This window comes from Naegleria fowleri, assembly GCF_008403515.1.
Source record: "Naegleria fowleri strain ATCC 30894 chromosome Unknown tig34, whole genome shotgun sequence".
NCBI lineage: Eukaryota > Heterolobosea > Eutetramitea > Acrasida > Naegleriidae > Naegleria > Naegleria fowleri.
This window is the reverse complement of record NW_025407966.1, coordinates 185,309-211,725: the sequence shown is the minus strand read 5'-3', so window position 1 is coordinate 211,725 and position 26,417 is coordinate 185,309. Positions and strand designations below refer to the sequence as shown.

Here is a 26,417-nt window from a genome sequence, read left to right as displayed (position 1 = left end):
TCTTCGAAATAACGATCCATTGTCTTCTTCTTCTTCCATTCAACAATTACAACCAAATGAACCTCTCTGTCGCATTCATCACATTCCAATCAATTGCTTTTATAGACGTTGTGAAAAATTAGTTTGTTCTTCGTGCGGAGTGGACGAACATTCAGGACATGAATGTTTTTTAATTTCCAAAATTATTCATCAAGAACGAGAATTGGTCAAACAAGAATTGGATGATTTCATGAAGAGAAGAGAGAAATTTATGAAAGAAACTTGTAAGATTTCAGAGAAGGACCTATATGAAGAGATTCAGCTCGTGGAGAAGACACAAATGACGTTGAAACATCTTGTCGAGACACAAATGAAAGAGTTGAAACAAATGATAGACAAGAGAAAAGAGGAACTCTTTCAGCAAATTGATCTGGAATGTCATGAAAGTACTCAATTAATGAGATCCATGTTGAATCAAGGAAATGAAACGAAAGAATTAGTGAAAGAGTTCAGTAATATTTCACAAATGAATGGCTATCAATTACTTGAAAAGAAAGTGAATCTTCTCAAGACGGCGATTAATAATTATGAAACTATGGTAAATCAAGTCAAGAATATTGATATTAAATCACTTCATAATATCTTCGTGGAGAACATTGAAAAGGAGGATGCATTTGTAAAAGTGAAAAATGATTTATCAACATTGGGAAATGTGAAAAAGAGTGTTGTCACAGATTCGTCATGGAAATTTGAATATTCCAAGACAGAAATTCTTGATTTTCCGAATCATGTTAATGGATGGAAATTGTACCGAATTACCCATTCGAATTTCAACTTTCGAAACTTTTCGTACAAGCTGAAAATACATAGTTTTGAAAAGACAAACAACAGTTGGGGTTTAGTAATTGGAATAGTGAATATAAATCAAAACGGATGGATTAGTTATGGATTGGTTTTTCTGGATGGAGGTGTTACAAATAGTGGTGACTATAAACCTTTCTCAGATCCATTAAGAAAAGGCGATATTGTGGAAGTAATTTATTCCAAACGTTCACTCTACTTTAATGTGAATGGAAAAGGAGCTAAACTTGCATTTAAAGAAATACTAGATGTAGATTATCAACCTGCTGTTTCTATTGCAGCAGAAAAGGATATTCGTTTGGAACTCATCACACAATAACAGATCTAATCAAAGCCCATTTTCTGCTACTAAGGCTGATACACTCGAGTTTGAATTTTTTCAATTCTAAGGGTCTAAGGGTCTTGGATGAATTGAATTTTCTCCAAATCATGAGAATCTCTTCACCATAGATCCACCAATTTTTATTTTGAATAGACTCTCTTTCTAGTGAATTCAAGTAAAATAATACTAAATCACACCAAGTGATGATGATGTCTGAAATTTCTTGATGGATGCAACTTGTTATTTTGTGGATATTTTGTAAGGATTGACACTTTCCTCGTTGCCCTCTTTCCACATAAATGTCCATTAAGTGTTGTCTCCTCCTTGAATGCTTCATTAAATAATTCCTGAATGAGTTGCTCTCTTTGGAAATTAAGAATTATTTCAGTCCAACAACGGTCTTTTTCTTCGCAATAGGCACTCAGGCCCTAGTTAGTGGGGAGGAGAGCAATTATGATCGTTCGACATTGGGGATCAGATTCTCTATTGTCAAAGCTGAATTGTGTGTGACTCGTATTGTTCATAACGTTACTGTTTGAAAATGTTATTTTTTTTTCAATCGTTCACGTTTTTGTTTTCGAGAGACGATTTCTTTTCAGATTCAAAAATTTAGAGTGCCTCTAAGGCTTGTCATTGACAAACGAAGGAAGAAGGGATGGTTTCGAAATGTTCCTATACTTTTTCAAAGATGAATATTGTTTTGAATTCAAAAAAAGTTCCTTCTTTTTGAAGAATGAACGACCAATAGATAACTTTACAAAAAAAAATGTCATCACTGACCAACACCATTCCTTCTTTTTGCGACCTTCCTGTTGAAATCTTTTATTGCCAAATTTTCATTCATTTCGATTATTCATGGGTCTTCAGAGTGTTCCGACTCATTTGTAAATCATGCAATCGAATGGCAACAAAAAATTCTTTTTCCTATTCATTCGGAAATGAATGTACTGTCTATTTGGAGAACAACACTATTCGGACGAGAAAATTTGTAGAATGTTGTGAGAAGGGATATTTTCATTCATTGAAAGCGTTGAGAGTGTGTGGAGGACAAGAACTTTCTCAATATTCAAAAGATATGGATCTCGTGGATGATGACAATGAAATGGATGATCAACATCTTGACAATGTATTAATGACAAGAAAGGATCGATATTTAAATTGTTTTCCGAATTTACAAAAATTAGAATTGACGAAACGATATTTTGATGATTCAATTGTGAAAGGAATTGCCAACAGTCAGAATTTGAAAAATTTAACGCATCTCAATCTTTGTCAATCGCAAGTACATGATCAATCCTTTCAAATGATTGCAAGTCCCTTGTTTTCCAATTTAACCTACTTGAATTTGAATGATACAAAGATCGGAGTGAAGAGTGTGAAAATCATTAGTTCATCTCCATACTTTTCAAAATTGAAAGATTTGCAACTTGCTGGGTGCCGTCTTGGAAATGCTCTTCTTTTTGAAATTTCACAAAGTTCGCATTTGAAAAATTTGACATCTCTCAATTTGAATAGAAACGACCTTTCATTCGATGGAGTGAAATGTATTGGACAGAGTTCAGTTTTTGATCATTTGACTTGTCTCACGTTAGATGGCAATAATATTTCTCAAGAGGGTGTGCAATATTTAGCAAATTGTGAAAATCTATCCAATATTGAGGAATTTTCTATTGAATTCAATGCAAACAATTTCCTAACACCCATGAGCTCAGTTCTTGCAATATTTAAGGGACACATGAAGAAAATCAAAAGTTTTCGATTTTTGCCAGATTCATACAGCGAATTACAAGAATTTTTGGCCTGTAAGAATATTACCTCATTGAAATCTTTGAACTTGTATGTTTGCAGAGTTTTGAATGACGAGTTTGAGGGGTTGAAATTGCTCGTGAATTGTCCCAACTTGTCACAATTAGAAACTCTCAAAATAGGTTATCCAAACATTAGAAATTTCAAGCCACTGATCACAACTGAATATATGAAAAACCTCACCATATTGGATGCTGCTGGAAATGGAATGAAATCAAGCGATTTAATAGCAATTTCTAAAACTTTTCCAAAACTCAAAGAGTTGAACATCTCTTCTCAATATGAAATTACCATTGACAGTGTCATAGAATCCCTTAACCATTTTCAATATTTAGAAAAGCTCTTTATGGAAGGTGTTGACTTGGTTTCGTGTGAAAAAGTTGAACAATTTGCCTCTCATCATGCTGTACAACGACTCGTTTCGTTCTCTTTCACACACCAGCGTGGATTTGTGAATGCATTATTTGGCTCCTCGTCGAAACTTGAAAATTTAACTTATTTGAATGTGCGAGCTGTTAAAAGCTTGGAATTGGAAGATGTTCAAGTACTTTCCACTCAAAAACTTGCCAAACTTTCGTGTCTTTATCTTCCAAAGAGTACTTTAAAGGATTTGAAAAAACCAATGATTGCCTTATTGAAGAATAGTCCTTATTTGATCAGGTTGAATGATGGAGAACGGGATCGTTTGGAAGGAGTTTTGTTTTATTAGAGGAACATGAATGTCATATCATCTCATGATGATGCTTTCTTCTTCACTGTGAGAAACACAATGAGTGTATATATACTGTCAGCGAGTGTGAGATGAATTTAGATGAATCCAAACAAGTTTATTTTATACTGGTCATTGATTGGAACTCGTCGAGTGACGACACCACTGCCCAAAAAGAGTTTCACTCAAATCAAAACCATTTCTTTCATAGAGTTTCTGAGCAGCTTCGTTTTCTGTTCGAACCAATAATCGAACACCTGCCAAATGCAAGCTTTGAGTCCATTCTTTAGCTTCCTTTAACAACAGAGATCCAACATGCATTCGTCTGAATTTTTCTCTCACAAATAATTCATCGACGTAGGTATATCCAATTTTGGAATTTAATTTAGGAAGCCACACAAGAGTTAAAAAACCTGCAGGAATGAATTTTCTTTTCTGAGTGTCAAGATTGTGTGTTTCAGGAGCCAGTTTCTCTTCATTGTGCTCACCATGATGATCATTATCACCCTCTTGTTGATGATAAGCAATGAAAATCCAAAAAGAATCATTTTTCAACAATTGATGATGTGTCGATTCATTATTGGAATTTGAAACCACTTTCAGAAATGTCTCCAAATGCTCTCGAGCATGTTCATTGAATTTATGTTCATATTGAAATTGTTCATCCAAAAGAAGAATTAAATCGGAATAGGTTTCTTGATCGATTCCGAGAATGCCTGTTGAAGTCTGGTTGTTGTTGTTGTTGGAATTTGCTTGTTGTTGGACCTTGTCAGAATTATGAGAAAGTGGTGACAGAATTTTCACAATGAATGGCGAACAAGTCTTGTCAAGGTGATTGTGCATTTTATTTCTGTGAAGTTGATGAAGATTTTCCTTAAAGAATTGAATCTCATGAACGAATATCTGGTTGCAATAAGATGAGTGATTCCTCTTTCCATATCCTTACCATCCATTGAAACTCTTTCATATGTTATATTACTTTTCAGAATGAGATCAAAATAAGAAAACATTGACCACCAAAAGAGGAGTTCAACGAGAAGAAGTGAACATCTTTTCAGGTTCATTGCTTTGAAAAGCTCAGTATTGAAAACTTGGAAATTGCTTGTAAATCACCGCCTCTTATTTCGCCATTTTTGGTCAAAAGCAAAAGCGTTGCTTAGATTCCTTTTTTGAATTTTCCAAAAGTTCCTCAAAAAAAAACAAATTCAAAAAAATTCATATCGAGTTCTTCTTCTCGGAGCCTATTCAATTCTTTGAAGATTTTCAAAATTTTAGAGAAATTGATCGATTATTGAACTCTTTCATCTCCTCCGAAAATGATTACCTATTTACAACGAAAGAAAAACCTTCCTCGTACGGAAACGGTTAATTTTACAAACATTACGTTACTCATGGTCAATGATGTGTATGAAATGTTGCCGTAGGTATTCTTGTAATTTCATCAATGATTTAATGAACTCATTATTGAATACTCATAACAACAATGAACGATGAATTTTGGAAAAATTAATGGTGCGACCACTAATGAATGAAGAGATGACAAGGGAGTTGGTGGTTTGGCAGAGTTATCGACCATGATTGACAATGAAAAGAGTAAATCACGGTTTGCTATTGCCACTTTGAATGGTGATTTCTTGTCGGCATCGACATTGGCTGAAAAGTATAAGGGAGCACATATGATTGATGTGGTCAATCAAATGCCAATGTAAGTACAATTGTTGTGTCATGAGAAGTGTTGAAATTGATTGCGGAATGATTAGAGATTTTGTTTGCCCTGGAAACCATGAGTACGTTTCATTTCTGTAATTGAGATTATTAATAATGAATTTCTTCATGTTATTGAACTCGTTTCATAGATTTGATTTTGGAAGTGAAGTTTTAGAGCAAAGAATCGCAGAATCTAGATTTTCATGGATTTGTTCAAATATTGTGTATAATAATGGAGATGGTAAGTTGTGGATTATGTGGAGGAGATGTTTTTTCTGAAAGTAACAATATTTCTGTGTAGACACTTCTTACGACAATAGCGACCAGAACATTTTGAAAGGATGTCTTAGGAAAAAGATATTAACAGATCCTTCCTTAGATGGTTTGAAAATTGGATTATTTGGTCTCTGTACAAAAAACAGTGAATATCTCAGCAGACCAGGAAAATTAATTAAATTTCTTCCATCTATTCCAATTGCAAGAAAGATGGTGAATGAATTAAGAAACCAGGACAAGTGTGATGTTGTCATTGCACTCACTCATCTCAATATTGCCGATGACAAGGAGTTAGTGAAACGAGTTCCAGGTATTGACATTGTATTGGGAGGTCATGATCATGAACCATTCACAGTTGTGAGAGAAAATTGCCTCATTCACAAAGCAGGTCATGATGGCCAATTTTTAACTCGAATTGATTTAAGAATTGAGAAAAACAAAACTACAGTTCAAGATGAGCACTTTCAAACTGTAAAGGTATATCCGTCATGCAACATGATGATTAATCATGGTTACAAGCCTAAAAAGAAAGTGGCAGATGTCATTGAAAAATACATGAGTACATTACCTCCTGGAATTATGGAACAGATTGGTGTGACAGAATCCAAGTTATATTCATCTACAGAGAGTTGTCGAACAAAGGAAACTACATTTGGTAATTTTGTGGCAGATCTCTTGTTGGATGTAAGTATGAGCCAAATTGTTTTTTTTGTGATTGTAACTTGTTTACAAATTATTACTGCAATAGGTTTTTGGCTGTGAAATTGCCATGTTTAACGGAGGTGGAATTAGAGGTGACCGATTCTATGATGCTGGTAAAAAAATTACAAGGTATGTTCTTTTGACGGTCATAAGATCAAGTTATTAACGATGTGATGCTCTTAAACAGATATGACATGTTAAAGGAATTCCCTTTTCCCAACGAGTTGGCTCTCACAAACATTCTAGGAAAAGACCTTTTAGCAGCGGTCGAAGAGGGTGTACAAAAGGCAGAAAAGGTGGTTGGAGCGTTCCCTCACTTCTCGAAAGGTATTAAAATCATTTACGACAGTAAGAAACCACCCTTACATCGAGTTGTTGAAATGACTTTTAATGGAGACAAGATCGATGAGCAAAGAGTGTATCGATTTGCAACTGTAACTTATTTGCTGAAAGGAGGTGATGGATATACCAGCTTACAGAAAGCTCAAATCGTTGACCATGAAAAAAACAATCACAAGATTTTCGATATTGTGGTCGAATGGATTGAACACCACAGAACTTTGAAAGCAGAAATTGAGCATCGAATTGTGGACTTGGCTCGAGAAACCATCACAAACAAGTGGAGTGGAACCAAGGGAGGAGAGGACGATGACAATTTTGTGCAAGTCGGTGACAATCTTTTATTCTAGAGTTGGTATCAATCGTTGTTACCTGACCAGGTTAAAATTATGACAGCTTTTTTGTACTTTAAAGTCGTGTCGAATTAAACTATTACTCGACTTAGATCCGAAACTAGTTTATTAACAAATCTGGCAAGCCATAGCAAACAGTGGCAGCTCCTATCAAGCTTGGTAATAAACAAGTATCTCGAGCTTTTGACAATACCTCACACACAGACTGATTTTGAGCATTGTTACACAACCACTTCTCTAACATGAATTCAGTCAACCGATCGATATCCTTATCAGTCACATCCCACAAGTTGGCAATTACAAAAGGTGAACCAGCAAGAAGAAAACTTAGAACAGTTCCATTTGGTTCATAGTTTCCATATTCTTTGAGTCTTCCACTACTACATCCCATCAAGAGAATTGGACAACATCTGGACAACTTTCGTATTTTGTGTGGATTGTAGTATCTCTCTCCTGTACCATGTCCAATATACACAAGCAGATCGTTATCCAAAAGAGCTTGATAAAAATCGTCTTCTGTTGGACTTTTTCCAATAATTCCCTTCCAATTTCGTTGTTGTTCAAATAGTGGTTTGAATCTGTCCTCTGAAGCTGACAAATCTCCACTTGGATTGAGCAAGTAATAGACATTGTTTTTCTTAACTTCACCATTAATTTCGGTCATTCGGTTGAGATGGTAGTACAATAGAAGTAAACTTGGCATTCTTGAGGATGGATAATTCTTAATGGTTGGCATTGTTTCGATTGGCAATTGTTGAATTAACTTATCCAAACAAAACACAATATGTTTTCTCTTGATCTTTTGTGACTCAATTCGTTTGCAGTGACGGAACATGGCCTCCTTAGTTGTAGCTCTCTTTTCATGATCACTGAATGCTTGAATAAATGTGTTGCAAAATAAGGTTTGAATTTCTGACAGGATGGATGCATCATATTCTGCAGCATCTCCCAATATGAAATATCGAATACTTTCAACAAGGTCATTTTCTTCTCTGAAAGCACTGAACGACTTGAGCATGAGCTTGGCAATTCGTACATCGAAGGCAATATCCAAACCACTTGTAATTTCTTTCAATCTGTTGATAAATGTGTCACATCGATCTTCAAGTGTTTCATCAAATTCATTCATGAGACGAGGTATTAACAATAGTTTAACAGGTCCAAATAGAAGGTCTTCAACATATTCACATAGCTTGGCTAATTTTTCATCAAGTTCCTTTCTTATCTTCCACCATGATGATTTATCAGTGATGGTGAAAGATTCCTTACTTAAAATTTGTAAATGATCAAACGAGAGGAGCATCCTATGTAAAATGTTGTTGTCCTTTCCAAACAATGCTTGATAGGATTTCCAATTAGAGTATGAGCTTAAACTACTTGAACTTAAATGAGGGTCAGAGTTAGAAGATTTGTGGTATTGTAATTGTGTTTGTTTGATGGCAGATTCGCTGAATAGTCTATTGAGCTTAGTGTATGAATCTTCGTTTCTTGTGAGTGAAATTGGTAGCACGATACAATCTTGATCGCTTCTATGATTGTTCATAACTGTGATTACAAGATATGAATAATCTAATGAAGCATCATTTCATCATCATTTGATCATCATTTATCCATTTAACAAAATGTCAAACTTACCATCAGAGATGCAAATATTACACACAGAAATATTACTGGGCAGTATGGAAATAAGACTGTCCATAAATGTGTTCTTTGTTGTCAAATCTTTAAGATCCATCATGAAAGAAAATTGAAGCTCTTCGTTAGCAAGAGAAAGTCTTCGCATCATCTTTTCAACTCCCCTATTGTTGTCATTGGTATCGTCTTGACTTCCAGAACTGGTAGGTGACGTTGCATTGTTAGGAGTGTTAAAGAAATCGAGTAAATCTTGTAATGTGTGTTTCAACCGAATACCCATCGACATGGAAGAAAAGAATGCAAATTCTCTTTCTTCTTTGACATTTCGTAAATGATCAGACCTCATGTGTGAAAGAATTCTCTTCTTGAGAGGTATTGGCACATCATTCCACGCCAAACCAAAGGTCGATCTAAATTCGTAATTCAAACTCTGGTTATTATTGAGTGCATTGCAATAATATTTCACCCACAATGTTTCTTCTCGTGTTTGATCTGTTTCTACAACCTTCGAAAGTTTTTGCAGTATTTCTTTGGCTCCTTCTTCATCATTTCGTTTCAAAAGGAGAATGACCTTTTGTAATTCGAGGCCAATGTCGTTCTTCAAATTTTCAGAATGGTTGAGCAGGGATTCAGCTTCCTCATCCTTATTTTGCATGATGAGCATGGTACTCTCCAAGAGTACAAACTCTTTGGCAAACTTGTTAATTATTGCATTCTTTGATTGCTTTGGGTCTGAAACGATGAGAGACTTCACAATCGCTACCAGTGTTTCCACATCATCAAAATCATGTCTATTCAATTTAAGGCGAGCTAAATGATACAAAAATGAAAGAGTAAAACTGAGACATTTCACATAAATAGAGAACCTCAACGCTTGTCTGATACATGTCTCACAGGTTGAGAAATTGCCACGAATTTCATGAATTCGAATCATTTGCTGGTAATGTAGCAAGGTATGGTATGTGTGTTCAAAATGTTGAGCCAAGGAAAACGACGCTTTCAACTCACTCTTTGTGGACTTTTTGGTGATGAAATCGATTAACTTTGTTTCTGCTCTCTTTTCTTTTTCCAGAATTCCTCGATATCTCATGCTTTTGATAAGACTTTGATATGCTATTTGGATATCATATTTCATGGCTACTTTACAGTGAGTATAATGAAATTTTGAGAGAGAGTTAATATCTTCTTGAGAATGTTGTGACATTTTGTCTGAAATTTCGTTCGCAAGCTGTACATAGCAGTCGTTATATTTACAGTTGAAACGTCGTTTGAAATCAAAATCTTGAAAAGCATCGAGCTTATCTTTCACTATGGATTGTTGGTCATTCATATGGAGTGCATGATCATTCAAAATGTTAATAATATTGTTGCATTGCTTGACAATGTCTGCATCTGCATTTGATGGAAGTGGTTTCATAAATAATTTTCTAATCTGCAGAACTGTTTCGTCAAATCCATAGAGCGTGCAGAAACGTATCATGGAAATCAATAAATAGGTTATGTACAAAACATCTCTCTTGTTGAAGACTGAAATCAAATCAGCAAAAGAAAGATTAACTGTTAGTGAGTTGAGCATGGAGCTCATACTCTCAAGATTCCCTGAGAAGACGCCTTTCAAAATTTTGCTAAAAACATCCTTATTTTTCATCGAGAGTGTGTCATTACTAGCATTCACAGAGAGAAGCTCGTCAATGTTGGATGATTGCTTTTCTAGAAATCGCATACATGATACAAATGTTGTCACTAGATGGATCACAAAAGGAATGATGGATGAAACGAGAGGAGAATCGAGTGCTGACGAAATTGTCTGTTGTTTGGAAAGAAGAGAGATGACCTCCTCCAATTCCTTAGTAATTTGAGAATCTGAAACCGGCTGAGATCCCGAGTACGAATGTAAGTAAGCAAGAATTCTTTTGGTTTTGTAGAGGTAAATATCGCTAGAGTTTGGTTCCTTCTTTTCTAAAACTTCACATAATCGTTGCAATACTAAAATATTCTCTTTAAAGAGTACATCTTGACAATTTAATTCTTCAATGGCCTGTAATTCCATCCTCAGAAAGGCCAAATGCCTATTTTCAAATGATGAATCAATGGCTTCCAAAATGGTATATATTGGTTGTTGTTGTTGTGGAGATTTGTGTGCTTTCAATTTACAGCTGATGTAACTCTGAAATAAAAATTGTAATTTCTGCTCATTGAAGGCTCCACTTGAGACATGTTGTCGTATGAGTTTGATGAAACCCTTTTGAATTTCTACAAATTGAGCATCGGGAAGTTTATATTGTGCTCTCAGTAATAATTCAAACGTTTTAACGAGATGATCCGAAGCGACTTTAAATTTATCGGCATACTTCTCGGGAATGGGAGTATTGAGAACATTCTGAAAGAGTGTTTTGGCTTGCTCCAAACTCGTGACTGCCTTCTCAAAATTATTGGCTTGATAAGCCACGAGTCCATGATTGTACTCTTCGGAAGCTTTTTTGAATTGATCCACGAGCGCTTGGACGTGTTGCATTTTTTTTTAATTTTTATTTTTTGTAACGTTTAAAAATGGCGGGAAGGTGGTTCTTGAACTCGGTTTTTCAACCTCTGACAATGCAAATTGGATCATCATTCGTTGATTAAACAGTACAAGTGGTTTTGCATTGAGGTGCGACTTGTGGAAAGTTGTTGATTGCGGTGTGCCTTTTGAGGATGATTAGGCCTCCACATGGAATGCTTTGGCAACGTTTGAAATTTATTGCAATAATTGGTTCTACAATTCCATCACTTCGCTTATTAGAATGGAAGTTTATGACGATGGACATTAGTTTGTTCCTCTTCCTTAACATTGTCAAACCACCACAGTCGCCCAATGATCCAGCGTTCGAAGAAATGTCACTTGTCGTTGCATTTTTTCTTCTTAATTTGTCCCAGTAAATCCTCTTTAGAGATGCTCCTTTCCTCCAATCCAAATCGCTCCACAACCACTCAACCGACAAAAAAATAGACCGCCTCGTTGCATTTCAAACAACAACTAAATTGACAAGCCTTCTTTTCATCATCGCGCTCTCTTTCTCATATCGCACGCTCCTCCTCCAACAACAACCGGAACGATAATACCTACAACCATCACCACAACCACAACTATTAAACGAGCTCGAAAAAAACTACATTCATTCGTTCATCGTTGGAATTCGATCACCACACACACACACTCTCTCTCTTTGATCGTGTTAGCAGTACTCACGACAAACATACAACAACTTTGAAAAAATTGTTTCATCAAACAACAACAACAACCAATTAATTGATGCGAACGAGTGTTACGATTTAAAATGACAGAATTTGACAGTTTTCATGTGCCTTCCATCAGTTTGGAACACGAGGATGATCATGGATATGTGCATTCTCATTCATTGTCACTTCCCATCGTGGATTTAGGACAAATTGCTGCAGCCAATCATTTGGGATTTGGATTTGCAATGATGTCAACAACATCATCGGGTCAAAATGGTGGATCACTCTGTGAAGACGATGCTCTGAAAACAATGCTTTACGAAGCGACTTGTCGTGGAGATTTAAAATCTGTTCAACATTATTTGACAGAGATGGAAAAACAGTATCGACTGTCCGTAGAAAATGGAACCTTGTCATCGAGCGCTCTGTCCTCTTCATCGACGAGTTTAATTTTCAATTCGTTGTCACCATTGACGCATGACATTCGTCACATTGTGTTGACCACAACTTTTCCAGACCATCACGATTGCACTCTCATTCATGCAGCTGCAAAATATAATCAAGTGGAAATGCTACAATGGCTTTTGACAGGAGATATTGCCAAATGCAGTTCTCAAAGTACAATAACATCAAGCGCTTGTGACGAAATTAGTGTCGAAGCAGATTCTGGAAACACTTCTTCGAATCAACAACAATATTCAGCATTTACTTCACCTAGGTCTTCCATTCAAGCTCAACTCTTGTCAACCAAAGACAAGTACGATGCCACACCCATTTTCTATGCCTGTCAGTCATCAGCAAATGATGCTTGTGCTTATTTATGCAGTTTTAAAGTTGTTCAGGAACAACTTAACACCAGTCACGACCGATATGGTTATCTTCCCTTGTATATATCTCTCAAGAAAAAAGATTATGAAATGTGTGACCTTCTTCAATTATTTGGAGCTAAAATCGATGTGTTAATTGGAAATAGTGAAACATTTTTGCATCATGCAGTTCGAGAAAAAGATTTACAAATGATTGAATATATTGCAGCAATCAAACCATCCTTATTATTAAGGAAAAATCAAAGAGAAGAGAATCCTCTCTTTTCATGCCTCAATGACGGACGAGGAGGTAGAAAACGTAAAAAACGTGCTGAAATTTCTGCCACAACCAATTCCGATTTGGAATTTTTGGATGTGGCTGACAAGTTTGGATCTATCTTTTCAGAAACGAGTGACAGTTTTTTACTTGGTAATGGAAGCGAAGGAAGTGCTCAGTCGTCATTAACTTTGACAAGTTTGAGCAGTAGTGTTCACACACCACAGTACGCCAACAGTACCTCCGCATTGGTCATGAATGACCATCCGCATGAAGATGACAAATTATTTGTCTCAACTTTTCTTTTTAAGGGAACAACGATCTTTGGAATTGAAACATTTGAAAAGGCGTTTCTACAAAAGAATGCATTTGGTAGAAATATCTTCATGGAATGTGCCGTATTGAACGATTTGAAAACCATGAATCATTTAATTGCATTTTTGAAAGATTACTGCGCGAATAGTTCTTCCGATCGATTCATCACCTTGCTGCTCACAGAAACCGATCAACAACATCGAAATATTTTGCATTTAGCGGTTGACACTTGCGCAAAACAAGCAGGTTCATGGATTTCACGACATTTAATTCAATTAGAGACCTTGTCAGATCGACCTGTGGAACGAAGTTCCATGTCCTCTCTGTTTAGTTCTCGATCAGCGGTTTCAAATGTGGAAATTGAAACATTTATTGCACATCAACGATGGATTTCATGTCTTGAAACTGTTTTAGATTTGCTTGAATATTGTTCCAATTATACAACATCGTCACTCAGCGGATTATTTTATGTGAAGGATCGCATGGATTGCATACCTGAAGAAAAGTCTAAAGAAACACTCAAAGAATTTCAAATTGGGTCGAATAATGCACAACAAGTTCAACAAAATATTTCAAGTACTCTTCAGAATGCTGTCAAACAAATTAAGAGTTTGGAACGACGAAAATTGAAACCTAAAACCAAAACAGGATCCTTCTCATGGAGAAAGAGTCAACGTTCGACGAATAACATTTTCGAACAATCACCAGAGGGAGTTCCAGCAGTAAGACATTCTGTGATGGATACTCCTCATAAGGCGATGAATAAGAGTGTTATTGTTGCTGATGATTTGGATGTGATGAACAACAATAGACTCTCGATGCTGTCTCCTCTCTCAGCGGAACGTCATGCAGATAAAACTTCAACAGCGTCATCCAAGCTTAAAAAACTGAAAGCTGCATTCTTAAAGAGATTAAACAAGTAACATTTTTAATTTTAAACATCAGTAATTGACAGCTCTTGAGATAATCCATTGATTTGGATAGTGTTATTAATTCGAGCAAAAATTTGGTTCCAGAGGTTGTGGTCTTGGAATTTCGCCCAACTTTATTGAGATCCAGGATATTTGCATGGCAATGTGGTTGGAGTAATATATCCAGCACTTGTAAACTTGATGGGTGGCAATGGAATGCTTCCTGCAATCATGCCAAATTCCATCTCCACTGAAAATGCAGTCCAACCTTGAGGTGGATTTGGAACGAACACCATAAATGTGTAAGGATCATCTGGAGTTACCGATTGAACAGGTGAAGGTGTGAAGGATTTTCCAGTTTCAGTGATACGGAAATCTCTTGCCTTTGGATTGGTGGATTGCCACAAGGTGACTCGCACTGGCATGACTTGATTTAGAATTCGAACAGTCACAATGGCTCCATTGTTATTGTAAATGTGATCGAATGTGTAGACTGGGAGTTTCAAATTGTATAAATTCGCGTAGATGAAGGTGAGAATTGTTTCCCAAATGTCACTGTTGAAGTGTGGATTAAGGCAAATGAATTAAGGTTCAAATGATTATGAACAATTATAATATTCCAAAATAATTACAGAAACAAAACACTAACCTTCCGGCCATACTATGTCCAACATTAGGAACATAACGAATTCTCTTATTTTCATCTCCACCTGGTAAATATGGATAAGAATAGAGTGCAATATCAGGCCAGAAGAAAATATCTCCCAAACCATTGACAACAAATTTGTCAATATTAGCCCAACGATCACGATAAACAAATGGATCAATAATACTGGCTAATTGTGCAAATTCTGGTGTCTCCAATCGAGTCATAATTCCTTGTTGAAGATATGCCTCTGAATTTCATAATTTGTGAAGCAGAAGATTTTACAAATTTGGAAAAGATGAAAAAATTCGTAACACACCATAAATCATGTCGTCCACAAACAAGACTTACCCATAGCAATTGGGAAAGAACACAACGAGTTATAAATATGTTCCAATACAACTTTCATATTCAATATTTGAATCACGATTGGTATCATGACTTTCACTCTCTTGTCAGTACTTGCCAATCTATTTTACAATAAACAAGATATCATTCATCATCATCATGCATTCAATTCTTCGTTACTTACAAATCTAAATGTTTTTAAATCAAATATTTTCATATTGTCATCAAGAGTTCAGTAATATTTCACACGAAATTTTTACACAATTCATTCAACAATACATTATAATCTCAATAAATAACACTCCAACACTCCAACAACAACAACTTACAAGTCGTCCATCCTCTCTTAGATCCTCCCATCACAATAAAATCCTGAATATAATTCTCACCTTGTTTCACTTTAAACAAATCGTTGGTAAAACTCTGCATGGTGTCCAACGCATATTTGGCACTCTTCGCCATTGGTAATTGAATAATCCACTTGTAGGCATCAGCATCTTGTTTTGTGTTATTCATGAAATATCTCCAAGTAAAAGCTGTAATATCATCTTCCGATCTCTTCATATGCAATGGATCATTGGCAAACACAATCGGTTGATTAGGTACTTGCATCAAATCAGCCATGATGGTCCTAGTAACACTCGAGATCAAAATTAAATCGTTCAAATCAGCAGATGGAATATTCGGTTGAAGATTATCCCCACCATTCACGAGTAAGGAGGCTCTCCGAATTTGAGTATTTAAATTCTTTGGAACCACCAAAGTGAGTGTATGAGTCCAAATGGGTCTATTACTTTGTGCTGGTGTGAGGTATCCGAGAGAGGTCATGTTCAAGATATAGACATCGGCAGCAGCATTGTCGATATGTGAGGCCAATGTGTAGGAATAATAGGGATCTGGGAGAGCCATGTACGTATCGAGAGGAGTAGCAGCATCAGTATACTGATGATTCTTGAAAAAGGATGACGACGACTCGGCAGCGAGAACTGATGGTTTTCCAGCACTCAACACATCCAACAACACAACGATGAGAATCATCATCATCATCATGAAGGATAAGAAACAAGTCAAAGGCTTTTTCATTTTTTGAAATCTCGAACCTTCCAGTTCAGAAATATTTCAAAAGATTGTTGTTCGAACTGTTACTTTGTAATTTAAACAATGAATTGTTTAAACAATTTGAACAATTGAATCCTTGAAAGAAATTTCACACATGAACCAAAAAGTAGATGGTGAATTCGAATGACTTTCCAAATGCAAAACCAATAACTATTCGTTGCATAATATTCAAAACGCCGTGACCAACAAAAACATTTTGTATTGATCTAAACAAACACATAATTGAGATGATGATTCAAATCGGGAAGCACTTTTTAGACCATTTCACATTAAGCTTGATCATCTCCTAAACCACCATTCTTGCAGCAGTCAATAAAGTATTGTACGGTTCCCTTGCCTAATGGAGTGGTGTTTAACAGTTACTTGGATGTCAAACGACATAGACTTGTCATGTTTTAACACATACCTTGATTGGTGTTGTAATAAGTCTTCCAATATACAGCTTGATCATACAATGAGGTTGGGATACTTGCAGGAATGGTATACATATTCAATCGTGCTGCCAACAATGAGTACGCTGCTTTAACACATTGGCTCCATGTGACTGTTTTCCAATCAATGCCAAGATAGCTCTTCAAATCAGCATACTTTTGATTGAGAATGGGATGTGATTGAGGCATTTGGGTATTCTTGAAAGCGATATTGTCGACTTGCCAAATTCCTCCATAACTGTTTCACCATCACCAATCACACAATAAAGTTCGAGAACGAGTCCAACAATTCCAATTCATATATCAATGACATTCGTGAAAAACGTTTAGTTTCATTACATCGAACACATCAAAGATCATCTATCCAAACAACTCTCCTCAAGGACGGTACTTACTATCCTGAACGATAAGTGTTCGGATCTTGTCCATAATTGCTCTCACACAAAGCCACTCTCTTGAAAAACAAGTGAGTATTAGAATTGAGCCATCCCATGGAATCCAAGACCTTCAATGCTGCATCCACTGCAGCTTCTCCGCGATCTTGCTGGTACGAGCTCTGAATGAGGCTCATCAATGCGATCACGAACAAGGCTTGCAACAAGACGAAAGTGAACGATCTGGTGTTGTTCATTTTTTTGTAATGAATGGTATTCATCCAAGGTGATGACTAATTGTTGCCTCACCATGAAATGTGAATTATCTCTGTTGGGATGAATGGAGATGATGCGTTGTGAAATATTTCTGTTTGCCTTAGTGGACTTTGTGATGATGAGGGTATTGAATTTATGGCAGAACTCTTAATTTTTCACACTTTTTGGAAAATCATAATACTTGTTCATTAACAATTAGATGGGTGGATGACGACACTGGAGAGAATCGTTGGAACACAAACTATTACAGGTGGATTGTTGTCTTTCTCTCATCATCGAAAACAGAAATATTTTCATCAAAATTTTCTTTGGTATGAAAATGCTAAATTGGTTTCCAGATGAACACAAACAACCTTTGCTCGTAATTTCCCATTAATTATTAATTTGTAATACCAATTTGTAATACAATTAATTCAAAATTCCTCTTTGTGATTTAAATTTAGCGACCAAATCTGGGAACAGCTCTTCCACAAACTTCAATTGTTCTTCCTTACTCATGCTGTACGAAGAAGCATTATTCTGTCCGTGTGCAATAGGATATAATGAAACTACCTCTTCTCGCACTGGTATATTCTTCTCCAATTCGGATTTTAAATCAATTCCGAGAGCATCAATTTTCTTTTGTCCAATTTTCTCGCATTCTCTCTTCCACGTGAGAACGTTCGGAGCAGAGATGACCTTCTCGTTCTTTCTAGAGCCTCGGATCCAATAATTTGAGAAAATCCATACAGCAAAAGGAGAAGCAATTAAATAGGGAAGCATATTTCGATGAAGATGATGTCGAATATCCCGCCAGATATTTCTTTTGGGCATATCATAGGACAGGTTGGGTGGGGTTGCAGCACGAGTTGCTGATTCTGCTTGTTGCTTTTTGCTCATTTTTTTTGAGAAAACTGAACCCTTAACCCTTCCGCCTCGAGTGTATCGAAAAATAAAATCGAAAGAGTTTCCCCATTATATTTTCAATCTTTTGAGTTGCGCATGTTTACGCAACTCTTCATTTGATGAAAACTATGTTCACCAGGTGAGGACTTTTTGTGTTGCCACGCATACCCATTCGATAAACATAATTTGTTTCTTGGATAGAGTGTTGACGTCTTCCAAAAAAAACGCACAACAAGCTGTGGTCGGACTTCGTTGTGTCAACTAGACTGTACAAGTTCTCAGTGGAATTCTTAGGATGGAGACTTGACAATCATACTTTAGTAATAAATTAATTTCTGTTCGTGATATTTCACGAAACAGTCATGGTGAAGCATACAACCACATCCCTTACAATAATATCCGCATTTGTTTCTAGTGTTCTTGCAGTGATCACATATTTCATATTCACCATTATAGGGAACGGGAAAATGTGTGGTCCTTGTAAATATGGAATTTTCAATTCTCCAGATTGGATGAAATCAAGATGGAGGGTGTAAAGTATGCCATTGATCAACTTAAAAGCACTTATAACAAGAACAACATTCCTCAACTCTCTGACACTTGTAAAACTATTGTATTCTGGGTTATCAATGAATTGATGACAAGACAATATTCACTATGGCATTTAGAGCCAGTGAGTAAACAACATAATATCAGTGATAGCTGTGTTCAAGGAATTTCTTTCGTTCCGTGTAAGGTCATTCGTTGGTGGAGAGCTATTAGTTTCCAAATTTTCATAATAATAGTTTTTCTTGAATTTTGTATTGTTATTTGTTTCCCTAGTTACTGCTGCAACAATTGGAATGCAATAAGGAATTGTATCATTATCAACGTTCGAAGAACGTATTAATATTCCCAAGACATCAGGTCCTGCCAATATTATGAAAGCAGGAAACATGTTGAGAATATTATTTCATCCAAATGAAAAGTTTGAAATTCCTCTCAGAGACAGGATTCCACAATACGATAATGATGATGAGATAGATAAAGTCTTCTCTGATCATGCAGTGCTGACTAAGAAGGGGCATTGTATTTATGAAATCTCGGAAAACAATTCAGAATGGCAAAATTATCTCAAACACAAAAACATATCATCCATCAAGAATGTATTTGAATGGAAAAACACTACCAACAAGGAAAAAAAGTGAAGACTCCAAACCGAAGGCATCACTTGTTCGAAAGTGGAGAACGGTACTGAGGAATTACAACATCTGTTGAGCAAAATTGGTCACTTGATCATGCAAGAGTGGCTCCATGATTCGTTTTGATATTTCTTCGAGTTGTGTTTTCAACAAGGATTTCAAACTGGAATTATTGATGATATCGAATTGTGAACAAACTTCTTTCAAAGTATTAAATGCTACAGGTCTCACATTGATTTGTCGATTATTTGGATCCACATTGAATAGTAAGAGTTGTAGAATTTTCTCTTGTTCTTCCACATTGATAAAAGGCAATTCTTGTGCAAATCCTCTCTTTCTTAATTTCACATATTGCAATAAGGCGCCCAACAAGGCATTATTCATGGATGGAGTTAAATACAAAGTCAAACGAGGAGCTAGGAATTGATAGAAAATCCATTCCATCGCTTTCTTTCTCTCTTCATGTGTCACATTCTGAGATGGAATTAAATACGATAAAATGTGAATGATTTGAATCAGACATGCCTCTCTCTTATTCGATTTCAATTCTCGTTTCAGTCGTTCTTCGTGATAAGTTTTGTCATTATTCACTCGTTCGGTTCTCTTTTCGGTTGAATTCTCAGCTCGAATTTCTTCTTCCTCTTCCTTTTCAATATTTTGCATCTCTTCCAATAATGTTGTCTTTGCTTGTTCGTAAAATTCTTGTGAAATGAAATGAGAAGTGAAATGCAAGGTTTTCATTGCACAATGAAATGCTCTAAAAGCTTCGCCTTTGTAATCGAGGTCTTTCTTTTTGCATTCTTTCAATAATAATTCAAGAATTTTCATTTCTTGTTGTTGACCATTAGTAGCAATAGATTCATCTCCCTTCGAAACAAAGGTTTCACAAATACTTCCAAGAGCTTTCAATAGGACAGTTTTTCCTTCCCACACTCTGCCTGCAATAGAATTCAATAAGGCATCAATTATTCGTGTTCTTTCTTCCTTTTTCTCGTTCAACAATACTCCCAAGGCAGATGAAACCTCTTCGAGCGCACTTCCACCTTGTCGTTTCAATTCCCAAGTAGGATGATCCAACAATGCAATACATTTATCCAACACAACCCTTAGATGGAGCTCCAAAATATTTTTCACAGAGGTATTGGTGCATTCTTCCCATACTGTTTCCCACATTTTTCTCACGCGTTCACTTTTATCATGTCTTGCAATGAACATGATAGGAAGTGCAAGATCGTAAAACTTTTTCAATAAAATGGGACAATTTCTGCTCATTTGTTCCAACATCATGGCGCTGATCAATCGTAATTCATCTGCAGAAGATCTTGACATTTCATTTTCATTGCTGTAACTCATCACTCCTTCCTCTTGAGTGTAGAGTGCTAGAATTTCTTGTAGCACTCGTTTTCCTTCTGAAGCTTTACCGTTTTTCACAACTTGAGACAATGCAGTCGCAAGTTCTTTACGCTCTGCCATGGACTCTGATTGAAGAATGGCGCTCATAATGACAGCATCTATATCATTGACATAGTCTTTCAGATATCTTCCATGGAATTTTCCTAAATGAGAAATAAATTTAGCACAGTGGGCACGTGTTTGAAGTCCAACTCCAAGTTGTAAAATTTCTAATAAACTTGGAACTAATTGTCGCAACACAGATTCGTCAATATGTCTTTCACAGTACATGATAATTTCAGAAAGTGGGCCACTTCTTGACATGGCAGATAATCTCAAAGATTCCAATTGTTCCACCGAAATACCATATCTTTCTGCATTCATTTGTAAATAATTAAATTCTGCTGGTTCTAAAACAGACATTTGTTGAAGAATGGTAGAAATGATATCATAAATGTGAGGTTTGATGTACTGTGCACTGACATGGACCACTTCTTTAAGTGTAGAAAGACTCACAAATACAACATCTTTAAATGGAAAGAGTAAACCTTCATGCAATAGAAGAGGAATGATGATCGATAATGCTCGGCTTACATTTTCTCTCTTGCTTGTATAGGTAGGATTGCATGATTTGATTGAAAATGCGCTCAATCTTTGTAAGGCACTATTAGCTGCTTTTCTGCAGGTGTCTTTGATGTCATCAGTCACCCTCCAAACTTTTTGGAAACACTCCTTAATGTAGGGAGCCATTTCTTCGAAGGTTTTAGCGCTACCTCCCCCAAATAGATCACAAACTGCATAGCAACATGCTTCTCTGATTCTCCACAATTCTTGGTTTAGGCCATTCAAAATTTCTCTCATAATTCGAGGTAGATATTTAGAGGTAATGATATTCTGTTTGGTTTTGCCCAAACAAAGATTTCCACATTTCCTTCATGGAGCTACTAATTGCTGGATTTGGATCGAATAAGAAACGATACAATTTTGGCACTAATTGAGGCATTGCTTTTTCAAACTCTTCATCGCTCATTCCACCATCGCCTGTCACACTGCTTAAAATTGATGAAATTGAAAATGCATATGCCTTCTTTGCGTTCCAAATGGCATTATGGTTAGAGACAGCTAATAATTGATAAATCATTTCTGGTCTTCCAATATCAGTAGCAGCATCCACAAGTTCCTTGTATGTTGAAAGAGTAGGAGCATTCTTTCCTCCCTTTTGATGTTCTTCACCTGCAGGGAATAAAACAAGTTCTTCGGTGTCTTGAATTGTGTTTTGTGGCTTTTTGTTTCCAATGAGATAGGTCATAAGAGAAGAGACCAGTGCCTTTCGATCTGAAGGTTCAGCCATTTCATACACGTAACCAAGACCTCTTCCAGCAACTTCAGATGTCACTTCATTATTTTCTGTCACAAGTAGTGAGAATGCTTTTTGAACCTCTTTGATATACTTTCTGAAGAACTCATTATTTACACCACTGTATTTGGTCACAGAAAGAAGCCAAATGCTAGATGCTTGGCGAACAATTTTTTTCGGATTCAATACACATTCTCTGACCAATCTTGTCAGAACATATCTCATTCTGGAATCATAGTGTTCATTTTCTTCTTGTTCTGACTTGAATGATTGCTTCATCTTGTAAATTTCATAATAACTATCAGAATGTGAAAGAGTGCAATATTTTAGACCTCCTGACATGAGTGCAAGTGCTTCTCCAACAGTGAATGAAATGTTTTCATCAACAGAAACCTGTGGCGTTGTCGATGAGGAAGAGGAGCTAGAGCTACTACTGCTCGAGGAACCTCCAGTGCCAGTATTTGTTGAGGCAGATTTCACATTGTTCAATTCGAAAAGTGCTGAAATGAATGCTTCCAAGTGCTGAGCTGCATTTGGATCTTTTTGTGGTAAGGTTCCAATGGTTAAGCGGCCCACTGCAGTGATCAACTTTTCAAGAATTTTCTCGTTAGTAATGGAAGCATTCTTTTGACGGGCGAGTGATGCATACTTTTCAATTCGTTTAACGAGTATTGATGATAACTCATTCATGGATTTGATTTTTGGATCCTCGCTAGAGGCAGTGCTTGGTGAAGATGTTGTTTCACTTACAACTGTTTGCTCTTGTTGTTGACTAATATATTGCAGTAAATAATGTTGCAACGCTCCGCTATTTCCCATTTCACCCAATGCATAGTAACAGGCTTGATGAAGCGGCTCTCTGACATTTGAAAGAGGAACGGTTGTTATAATATCAAGAATGAGCTGGAAGGAATCAACTAGATATGTCCCCACATGACTTCTCTCGTTTTGATCATCGATGTTATGACTCATGCAATAATTCAGACTGATCACATTCGCAACTGTTAGAATACTTCCCAATGCATTGGCTTCTCCTCTGTGATCAGACAATGAAAATGAAGTAAGCTGACGTTGAATAAAGTCTCTCCACAAGCCAGTTAATTTTTCACACTGTTGAGCTTTGCTGGGATCTTGTCTAACGAAAATAAACAGCAATGCAATAAACTTGGAGAATTGTTCTCTTGCAATTTCATCATAATTTCCAATCATGATATCGAATAGGAATGGACCTCTGTCTTCCAACAGGAAACTAAATCTCCTAGAAATATGTTCTATGAATTCTTTTCGATCCTTCAAGAATAGTAACAGTTTGAGTAAAGTATCAGTGGCTTCCAATAGAAGATCCGTAGCGTTAGAGGTTGAACCGGATTGCAATAATATCTTATCGTCAAACGACTTTTCAATAATGTACAAGAATTTCTCAAAATCATCTTTTTCATTCTCATCATTCATATTGTTGGATTGAGTAGACATATTTTGAATCAGCTGCAACATGGAAATTTCTTGTTGCTTGGACTCTTCTTTCAAACACTCAAAACAGAATTTGATCATGGCTGAGTGAGCTGATGGTGTGACAATCTTATTTAAGGCTGGCATACTTGTACTCTTAGTGATGGATACGTCAAACTTGGCCATGAAGTCATAAATAAAGGTAACCATCGATTTGAAAGAGGGGTATGTGAAATGTACAGTTTTGAACAAGGGTAATGCGTTGCGTTCTTCTTCTTCTTCGACAGATTTTTCAGAATTCGTGTCGACATCCATGTCAGCACTGGTAGAATTCTTTCTGACCTCCTCACTCGTTTTCTTTTGTAAGATCCAATGATCCAATTGTCGGAACTTGGTGAATTTTTCAATATCAGTGCCTTTGCTACATTCCTCTCTGATTTGATGGCTCTGATTGTCAGAGGAAGATGCTGTTGATCCAAATCCACCAGCAGTACAAAATAAACATAAAAATCTTGTAATAACATGATCGAACGGGAACAAGTTATTGGCACACCTCAAAACAGCAGAAGTCACAGCAGTTCGAGCAGAAGGTGTCATTTTCTGATATTGCGATGTACCACCGTTCAATAGATCTGTAAGGCCAGTGTTACGTTCAACAATCCATTCATAAAATAACTTTTCAAAATGCTTTTTCAAATCGGCAATTTCATTCTCAGGCCTATTCATGAACAAAACTTTGAAAGCATGGGTTAAATGACTTAGCCCTTGCAAAACGGCAACACGAACATTTGAATCTTCAAAAGCAAGAGCATCAAAAAATCGTTCCACTAAATCAAAACGATCCAAAACAAAATTTGGAAATTTTCTTGTGAATGAACCAAGTGCAGTATACATGTTTTCCTTGAGAATAGTGATCTCATTCAAGGAGAGGGCAGTAGTGTTGGATCCCGATGAGGACAGTCTATTTACATTGGAAAGAATGGAGCTGAAAACTTCAGAGGCATATTTGGGTTCTATTGTAGTACCTTCCTGAATAATCCACATGAAAAATTGCATACCAAAACCACGCAATTTCATCGAGGCATATTCATTAAATAATGAGTCCATAAGAACGAGATGCGTTTCAGGGAAGTGGTTGGCTGCCAAGGTTGATTTACATAAATAGGTCAAAATCTTGTATTTGAGTGGGAGAGAAGCTTGTGAAATACCATTCGAAGAATCGCCTAGATAAAGTGAAAAAAATTTGTCAATGAGTGTTGGTTCTTCAAAATCAGGATTCAATTTCTTCAGTAGGACGTCACACCTTGATCCGAGATGATCGGTTGACTCTTGTTGTGACATTCCAATCAATAAAATTAAAAATTGTTGGTTCTCTGAAAAGCATGTACTTTTTGTGACAAAGTCAATGAGCTGCATTTTCTTAGTTTGAACTTCTTGAGCGTCCATGTTTTCCTTACTTCCAAGTATTCTCTTAATTTTCATCATATTCAATCCATTGGGTATGACTGATTGAAGAGTGCCTTGTGATTTTTGTGACGGCTTAAACAACATGAAATCTGTTGCAAATTCTAAGAAGATATCCAAAGCACCATTCTCATTATTTCGAATATCTTGAAACTTCTCGAGAGCATCCTCTTCTTTGTCAGGATATGAAACATGAGCCAAAGATTCCAAAATAAATCTCAAAAACATGGATTGATGTTGGCGATTAGAGAGAGAAGTATCACCTCCGGATGCATTTGACGCAAGTAAAGGCAGAGCCTGGAAGAAGGATGGCAAATATTCATTGATCTCTGATGAGTTTAATTGAGGAAAGCCCATATCCAAATACATGACTGCAAAGTTCTTGATGAACGCATTGGATAATTCCTTTTGAAATAATTCCAAAATTTTTCCGAACGGTAATTTAATAGATGTTTCTAGTTTTACTCTCTTATTCACAGTATTACTCAATACTTCAATCACTTTGGTCCGAACACTCGTATCAGGAAAAGCCAATAACATTAGCAGTTGTGGTAAATGAGTATCTAACATGTTCTCTAGACTCTTTCCTCCATTCACCACTCCAATTTTCAATCCGATCTTTTCTACAATGGCCAACACTTGTTTGGCTTGGGGTTGTTTGGTGGTGGCCGTGGAGGCAACCGATGAAGAGGATGAAGAGGACATTTTTTTAAATGTTTTTTGATCTGATCACATCATCAATGAGGAGGAACAACCACTCCACTTATTAATAGATACTTGATTCCTTATCACTGTTGTCCTGTTGTTGAAGTAAGGTTTTGGAATTGAAGAGAATCTCGATCGAGGCCAATATTCACCAAAAAGACATGATGGGAAGAAATGCAATGTTTTGGGCATTACACTTCAAAGCAGAGAACACACATGAAATGTTAGCCAAGCATTATTGTGATCAATCTGGGTTCCTTGAAAGGATTGCAAATTCCTCATCGATTTCTCTCTTCTCAAAACTAAAACCTCGAAAACATTTGGTTTTTGTTGTCCTTTGGGTCCGTCCTGACCTATCGATAGATGCGTTATATTCTATCATTTTTTACCGTGTTGGAAAGTGATGCCAGCGAAAAATGATATGACCACTAAGTCGATCCACAGAGGAAATGCAGCTGAAAAGGGTGAACTGTGAACTTCCGAAAGCTGTGCGGAACAGTCCTTAACTGAGTTGCGGAACAGCCTTACCATACTTCCCAAATGCAGCAAATAAGGTATTAAAAATTGAAATTT

At 36.4% G+C, this 26,417-nt stretch overlaps 11 protein-coding genes across 11 annotated transcripts; 4 read left to right on the top strand and 7 right to left on the bottom strand.

Moving 5' to 3' along the window:
- Positions 1–319: 319 nt before the first annotated feature.
- Positions 320–1,159, top strand: FDP41_003409 (uncharacterized protein; the record flags this gene model as incomplete). The annotated part of the gene is made up of 1 exon (XM_044706710.1): positions 320–1,159. The coding sequence occupies one exon, from the start codon at positions 320–322 to the stop codon at positions 1,157–1,159; it is 840 nt and encodes a 279-aa protein (XP_044562130.1).
- A 769-nt stretch (positions 1,160–1,928) lies between these two features.
- FDP41_003408 (uncharacterized protein) lies at positions 1,929–3,677 on the top strand (the record flags this gene model as incomplete). Its single annotated transcript, XM_044706709.1, has 1 exon — positions 1,929–3,677. The coding sequence occupies one exon, from the start codon at positions 1,929–1,931 to the stop codon at positions 3,675–3,677; it is 1,749 nt and encodes a 582-aa protein (XP_044562129.1).
- A 132-nt stretch (positions 3,678–3,809) lies between these two features.
- Positions 3,810–4,520, bottom strand: FDP41_003407 (uncharacterized protein; the record flags this gene model as incomplete). Its single annotated transcript, XM_044706708.1, has 1 exon — positions 3,810–4,520. The coding sequence occupies one exon, from the start codon at positions 4,518–4,520 to the stop codon at positions 3,810–3,812; it is 711 nt and encodes a 236-aa protein (XP_044562128.1).
- Positions 4,521–4,993: 473 nt separating this feature from the next.
- On the top strand, positions 4,994–7,051 carry FDP41_003406 (uncharacterized protein; the record flags this gene model as incomplete). The annotated part of the gene is made up of 7 exons (XM_044706707.1): positions 4,994–5,097; positions 5,212–5,382; positions 5,438–5,464; positions 5,534–5,625; positions 5,686–6,344; positions 6,409–6,491; positions 6,550–7,051. 7 exons carry the CDS (start codon positions 4,994–4,996, stop codon positions 7,049–7,051), a joined length of 1,638 nt encoding a protein of 545 aa, XP_044562127.1.
- Positions 7,052–7,154: 103 nt separating this feature from the next.
- On the bottom strand, positions 7,155–11,204 carry FDP41_003405 (uncharacterized protein; the record flags this gene model as incomplete). Its single annotated transcript, XM_044706706.1, has 2 exons — positions 7,155–8,599; positions 8,690–11,204. 2 exons carry the CDS (start codon positions 11,202–11,204, stop codon positions 7,155–7,157), a joined length of 3,960 nt encoding a protein of 1,319 aa, XP_044562126.1.
- Positions 11,205–12,006: 802 nt separating this feature from the next.
- On the top strand, positions 12,007–14,229 carry FDP41_003404 (uncharacterized protein; the record flags this gene model as incomplete). The annotated part of the gene is made up of 1 exon (XM_044706705.1): positions 12,007–14,229. The coding sequence occupies one exon, from the start codon at positions 12,007–12,009 to the stop codon at positions 14,227–14,229; it is 2,223 nt and encodes a 740-aa protein (XP_044562125.1).
- Positions 14,230–14,351: 122 nt separating this feature from the next.
- On the bottom strand, positions 14,352–16,294 carry FDP41_003403 (uncharacterized protein; the record flags this gene model as incomplete). Its single annotated transcript, XM_044706704.1, has 4 exons — positions 14,352–14,772; positions 14,867–15,113; positions 15,215–15,333; positions 15,537–16,294. 4 exons carry the CDS (start codon positions 16,292–16,294, stop codon positions 14,352–14,354), a joined length of 1,545 nt encoding a protein of 514 aa, XP_044562124.1.
- Positions 16,295–16,599: 305 nt separating this feature from the next.
- FDP41_003402 (uncharacterized protein) lies at positions 16,600–17,392 on the bottom strand (the record flags this gene model as incomplete). The annotated part of the gene is made up of 3 exons (XM_044706703.1): positions 16,600–16,667; positions 16,737–16,999; positions 17,157–17,392. 3 exons carry the CDS (start codon positions 17,390–17,392, stop codon positions 16,600–16,602), a joined length of 567 nt encoding a protein of 188 aa, XP_044562123.1.
- Positions 17,393–17,819: 427 nt separating this feature from the next.
- FDP41_003401 (uncharacterized protein) lies at positions 17,820–18,290 on the bottom strand (the record flags this gene model as incomplete). Its single annotated transcript, XM_044706702.1, has 1 exon — positions 17,820–18,290. The coding sequence occupies one exon, from the start codon at positions 18,288–18,290 to the stop codon at positions 17,820–17,822; it is 471 nt and encodes a 156-aa protein (XP_044562122.1).
- Positions 18,291–19,537: 1,247 nt separating this feature from the next.
- FDP41_003400 (uncharacterized protein) lies at positions 19,538–21,730 on the bottom strand (the record flags this gene model as incomplete). The annotated part of the gene is made up of 1 exon (XM_044706701.1): positions 19,538–21,730. The coding sequence occupies one exon, from the start codon at positions 21,728–21,730 to the stop codon at positions 19,538–19,540; it is 2,193 nt and encodes a 730-aa protein (XP_044562121.1).
- Positions 21,731–21,746: 16 nt separating this feature from the next.
- FDP41_003399 (uncharacterized protein) lies at positions 21,747–25,844 on the bottom strand (the record flags this gene model as incomplete). The annotated part of the gene is made up of 1 exon (XM_044706698.1): positions 21,747–25,844. One exon carries the CDS (start codon positions 25,842–25,844, stop codon positions 21,747–21,749), a length of 4,098 nt encoding a protein of 1,365 aa, XP_044562120.1.
- Positions 25,845–26,417: the final 573 nt, after the last annotated feature.